This window comes from Meles meles, chromosome 21, assembly GCF_922984935.1.
Source record: "Meles meles chromosome 21, mMelMel3.1 paternal haplotype, whole genome shotgun sequence".
Taxonomy (NCBI): Eukaryota; Metazoa; Chordata; class Mammalia; order Carnivora; family Mustelidae; genus Meles; species Meles meles.
Genome location: NC_060086.1, coordinates 7,075,458 through 7,081,183, shown reverse-complemented (window position 1 = coordinate 7,081,183; position 5,726 = coordinate 7,075,458). Strand labels below are relative to the sequence as shown.

The window sequence follows — 5,726 nt, the reverse complement described above, 5'->3', positions numbered from 1 at the left end:
GGTGGGCAGGCGGCCCAAGAGGCCTCTTCTCTCCAGGCAGCATCTGCATGGGGGAGGGGCCCCTCCACAGCCCCCACCTCTGGCTTCCCAGGAGCAACTGTTGCCATGGTGACAGGCCTGGCATTCCCCCCCACCCCCCCACCCCAGGAGCGCCCTCCCCATTGCCGCTGACAAGAAGAAGGGCCCCCAGCCTCCTCTGCACCCTGCTGGGGGGCCCCACTTCCTACAGGCACCCTGACGTGGGGCCCCGCTATCATTCATACACCTCTGCCTCCCCGGGGCGCCAGGCGCACAGAGAAATAAAATGTCCCCTGGCCCTTGAGCAGCTGCTGTTATTGGGGTGCAGCAGGGCGCGGAGGGAGGGCTAACAGCTCCTGAGTGCACAGGGAGGGGACAGTGGGTAGGCAAGGACCCTGGGCCCCGGGAGCAGAGCCTCCAGGAGAGCTGGGGGGCGGCCCTTGAGAGGTGATGCTGGAGACGGGTGTGCTCAGCAGAGCAGAAGACAAGAGCCTCCTGGGCGGGGGAGATTGACAGCGTGAAGGAGGGACTTGGCATGGTGCTCCCAGTGGGGCCGGGGGAGTCATGGCAGGCAATGGGGGCTATGGCTCGAAGGCCATCCGCTGTCCTCCCCGGGAACACAAGCTTTACCTGGGGCAATGGGGAGCCACCGCTGGAATTCTGGGAAACTCTTATCCCAACCAGGCGGTCAACGCCGGGTCCTTTTTGGCAGGATACCTGACCTCCTTGGGAAGTTCAGGATCTCGCAGCCGTACCTCTCGCGGCTCCCGTGGGCCGGGTGTGGACGAGGCGCGGGGCACCGGGCTGCATGCATCTCCAAGGACGCCCAGTCTTGTGGCGCCGCTCGGAGAGCACAAGGCTGAGTGTGGGCAGAGCATGTGCCTTTCTTTCTCCCTTCCCTGCCTCAGCGTGGCTCTGGGTGGCGGGAGTTGGTGGGGGGGGGCTGCTGAGCACGCCATCCTGAGTCCCCACCACGGGGCAGTGCCCTTCCTCTGGTGGTGACAGGCAGCCCCACGCAGGGGCAGAGCCTGAGGGCCTACCCTGCCCCTGTCGAGCTGTGTAATCCGAGCAAACATCTTGAGTTTTCCGCACCTCAATTTCTCTTCTGTAAAATGATGACAGAATTCCTTGGCAGCACCATTATGAGGGTTAGAATGGTCACGGTGGGAAATGCCTGGCCCAGGGTCTGTGTAGCTCGTGGGAGGTTCTGGGTTCATCTTGTAGGCCCCCTGCAGGGCAAGCCTGTTGTGCTCTAGGCACCCCGAGCAGCAGCGAGGGCGGCTGGACCCGGTGGAGTCCGAGTCTGGGTGTTCCAGGTAGCCCCTCCAGGGGGCGAGGGCCGACGTGAGGATGGTATGAGGTGGACTCCTAAGGTATCCGTGGGATGTGGCCGTGCAGGCCCCTCTGCTCTGAGGCACAGGAAGGAGAATGGGGCTCTCTGGGGGCTGCTGGGGCGGTGGCTGCAGGTTCCCCGGCCAGAGATAACTCCCAGGGAAAACCCTGAGCCCAGGTAGTTGGGGGGGGGGGGGCACTGAGGTGTTAAAATGAAGTCCTCCAAATACTGTATGATTTCACTTATATGTGCAATCTAAAGACAAAACAAAACTCACAGATACAGAGAGCAGGTGGGGGGGGGGCGGTGCACAAAATGGGCGAAGGGGGCCAAGAGGTACAAACTTCCCGTGACAAGTAAGTCCGGGGGATGCCCCGTACAAGCCGGTGACCACAGTCCGTAGCGCTGTGTCGTATGCCTGAGAGCCGTTAGAAGAGGGAATCCTGGAAGTTCTCATCGCAAGTGAAAACAAATGAGTCACTATGTACGGTGACAGATGGTGAGGAGACTTAACTGGTGATTAGTCCCCGGTGTAGACAAATAGTGAATCACGTTGTACACCTGAAACTAATGTTGTGTGTCAGTTACACTCTGATTTAAAAGCCGGGTCCTGGGGCACTTGGCTGGTGGACCCGGCGGAACCTGCAGCTCTGGTGTGGTGAGTTTGAGCCCCACCTTGGGTGTAGAGATTACTTAAAAAAAAAAAAAATCTTAAAGAATAAATAAATAAGAAGCCGAGTCCTTCACCTCTGAGGGAAGCACTTCCTAAGTGCCTCCCAAAGGTGTCAAGGTGGCAAGCTAGAGAGCGGAGCCTTCCAGCGGACAGGGTGACACCACGTGCTCCCCACCCCAGCCCAGAGGAGAACAGCAGGCTTATGGACCCAGTATAGGGGTGGGGGACGCCTAGCTGACTCAGTGGGTAAAGTAAGTGATCCTTGACCCCGCCCCCCGGTTGCAAGTTCGAGTGTGGGGGTCCGGAGTCAGACAGTCACAGATGGAACACTTAACATCTCCATGTGCCTGGGTGTGTCACTCCTGTCTGAGGCTCGGGCTCCCCACCTGGACGGTGGAGAAGACACAAGGAGGTCATGGGTGTTGTGACCGATAAGCAGGACGCGTGCAACAAACGAGTTGCTCGTTTTCACGGGATCGTCTGCCTGTGTTGCAGGAAAGGAAACTGAGGCTGAGGGAGGGGAGCCAAGTCGCAGGCTGCCCTTGAGCTGTCCCTGAGTACAAGGCCCAGGCTTCCCAACGCGTGGAGGCCTCAGAAATGGTCTGCCGCCTGCGGTAAAGAGAGGCGACCCGCGATGAAGGGCAGGGGAGCCTTGCAGCTGTCTTCTCGCGGGGAGAGTAGGCTTCGGCGGGAAGGGGAAGCACCGAGTGTGAGCGCGCGGCCAGACGCGGCGCCTTTAAAGCCCGGCCGGGGGCGTGCCCGGCGCGCGGAGGGCCCGCCCCTGGGCGTGTCCGCCCCGGCGCCCCGCCCCGAGGCTTGTAGCCGCGGCCCGGGGAGGAGGCGCCGGCTCTGGCTCCGCGGCCGCTCGACTGGCAGCGGCGGTGGCGGCTCCGCGGGCTCGGCGCCTCCTCTCCCTCGGGCGGCTTCCCTGCGCGCTGCCGGGGCGCCCGGACGCACGCGGGCGGCTCGGCGATGGCCCGCGCCCCGCGACGTGGCGGGCGGGCACGGGGACGCCGGACGGCGCGGCCCGAGTGAGCCGGGGCCGCCCTCCCGCCCTCGGCCCGGGCCGCCCGGGATGGCTGTGCCGCCGCTCGGCCGGGCGCTGCTGCTGCTGCTGTGGCAGCTGCTGGTGGCGGGCGGCGCGGCGCTGGAGATCGGCCGCTTCGACCCGGAGCGCGGGCGCGGGCCGGCGCCCTGCCAGGCGGTGGAGATCCCCATGTGCCGCGGCATCGGCTACAACCTGACCCGCATGCCCAACCTGCTGGGCCACACGTCGCAGGGCGAGGCGGCGGCGGAGCTGGCGGAGTTCGCGCCGCTCGTGCAGTACGGCTGCCACAGCCACCTGCGCTTCTTCCTGTGCTCGCTGTACGCGCCCATGTGCACCGACCAGGTGTCGACGCCCATCCCCGCCTGCCGGCCCATGTGCGAGCAGGCGCGCCTGCGCTGCGCGCCCATCATGGAGCAGTTCCACTTCGGCTGGCCCGACTCGCTGGACTGCGCCCGGCTGCCCACGCGCAACGACCCGCACGCGCTCTGCATGGAGGCGCCCGAGAACGCCACGGCCGGCCCCGCCGAGCCCCACAAGGGCCTGGGCATGCTGCCCGTGGCGCCCCGGCCCGCGCGGCCCCCCGGCGACCCCGCCTCGGGCCCCGGCGGCGGCGGCACCTGCGAGAACCCGGAGAAGTTCCAGTACGTGGAGAAGAGCCGCTCGTGCGCGCCGCGCTGCGGGCCCGGCGTCGAGGTGTTCTGGTCGCGGCGCGACAAGGACTTCGCGCTCGTCTGGATGGCCGTGTGGTCGGCGCTGTGCTTCTTCTCCACGGCCTTCACCGTGCTCACCTTCCTGCTGGAGCCGCACCGCTTCCAGTACCCCGAGCGCCCCATCATCTTCCTGTCCATGTGCTACAACGTCTACTCGCTGGCCTTCCTCATCCGCGCGGTGGCCGGCGCGCAGAGCGTGGCCTGCGACCAGGAGGCGGGCGCCCTGTACGTGATCCAGGAGGGCCTGGAGAACACGGGCTGCACCCTCGTCTTCCTGCTGCTCTACTACTTCGGCATGGCCAGCTCGCTGTGGTGGGTGGTGCTGACCCTCACTTGGTTCCTGGCCGCCGGCAAGAAGTGGGGCCACGAGGCCATCGAGGCCCATGGCAGCTACTTCCACATGGCGGCCTGGGGCCTGCCGGCCCTCAAGACCATCGTCATCCTGACGCTGCGCAAGGTGGCGGGGGACGAGCTCACGGGGCTCTGCTACGTGGCCAGCATGGATGCGGCCGCACTGACAGGCTTCGTGCTGGTGCCCCTCTCCTGCTACCTGGTGCTGGGCACCAGCTTCCTCCTGACCGGCTTCGTGGCCCTCTTCCACATCCGCAAGATCATGAAGACGGGCGGCACCAACACGGAGAAGCTGGAGAAGCTCATGGTCAAGATTGGGGTCTTCTCCATCCTCTACACGGTGCCCGCCACCTGCGTCATCGTGTGCTACGTCTACGAACGCCTCAACATGGACTTCTGGCGCCTTCGGGCCACAGAGCAGCCCTGCTCGGCCGCCAGCATGCCCGGGGGCCGGAGGGACTGCTCGCTCCCAGGGGGCTCGGTGCCCACCGTGGCTGTCTTCATGCTCAAAATCTTCATGTCGCTGGTGGTGGGCATCACCAGCGGAGTCTGGGTGTGGAGCTCCAAGACTTTCCAGACCTGGCAGAGTCTGTACCACCGTAAGATGGCAGCTGGCCGGGCCCGGGCCAAGGCCTGCCGGGCTCCGGGGGGCTGCGGCCGTGGCACCCACTGCCACTACAAGGCCCCCACCGTGGTCTTGCACATGACTAAGACGGACCCTTCTCTGGAGAACCCCACGCACCTCTAGGGACCCAGGCCTGCGCGGGACGGCTGTTGCCTGCCCCCCCGCCCGCCCTCCGGAGGAGACAGCTGACTAGCAGCCGCCCAGCTGTCAAGGTCAGGCAAGTGAGTGCGAGGGGCCAAGGACCAGGGCGGGGAGACTCTCCTGCTGCACCCTCGGTTGCCGGGACCAAGTGAGGCTCACTCCCCGGCGGCGGCCAAGGGCAGGGAGTGGGCCTGGCCAGGTCCCCACAGGGTCCTGGGGGAGCGTGTGGCGAGGAGGAGGGGCAGAAGGGGGCGTGGTCCAGCAGGGAGTTTATTTAATGATGTAATTTATTGTTGAGTTTCTCTGGAAGCTGTGACTGGAATTAAACCCCCCACCCCGTGTGGCAGTGCTGAGTCCTCCGTGGGCCGGACAGGGGGAAGGTCGGAGGGTAAGGGCCCTGCGGGAGTCTCCCCGGTGGGCAGAGCTGGGTGGGTGCTGGCCTCCTGCACTGGCTCCCGTTCTCGGGCTCCCCACGGGTCAGGAGGGCGTCCCTGGGGAGCAGCAGTTTCTGCAGAGGTCCCCGAGTGTGTGTGTGCGCGCGTGTGCGTGTGTGTTTTCCTCACTCACCTCTCTTTGCTCCTTTGCCTGAGTCCTGAGTTCCTGCTTCGCAAAGCGTGCCTGGGACGCCTGCTGGAGCCCTCCGGGAATCCCCTGGGAGGACACCTGTGGCCTCGGGGACTCTAACCTGTCTGGGGCCTGTGAGTGGGGCTGCTTTCTTCACTCGTATGGAAATCAGGGCATCGACCTGTCTTGTCTCCAAGTTTCCCTTGGAGGCTCAGGACCTGATCCCGCCGATTCTGGTAGGCATGTCCCGCTGTCCCTTTCCG

The 5,726-nt window shown here is 65.2% G+C and overlaps 1 protein-coding gene across 1 annotated transcript; it reads left to right on the top strand.

Moving 5' to 3' along the window:
* Positions 1-3,099: 3,099 nt before the first annotated feature.
* Positions 3,100-5,308, top strand: FZD9 (frizzled class receptor 9). Its single transcript, XM_045993757.1, has one exon. It carries the CDS (start codon positions 3,100-3,102, stop codon positions 4,879-4,881), a length of 1,782 nt encoding a protein of 593 aa, XP_045849713.1. The 3' UTR covers positions 4,882-5,308.
* The last annotated feature ends 418 nt before the right edge of the window (positions 5,309-5,726 follow it).

Coding starts and splice junctions, on each gene's coding strand:
- FZD9 (XM_045993757.1), top strand. CDS start 3,100: ATGGCTGTGCCGCCGCTCGGCCGGGCGCTGCTGCTGCTGCTGTGGCAG.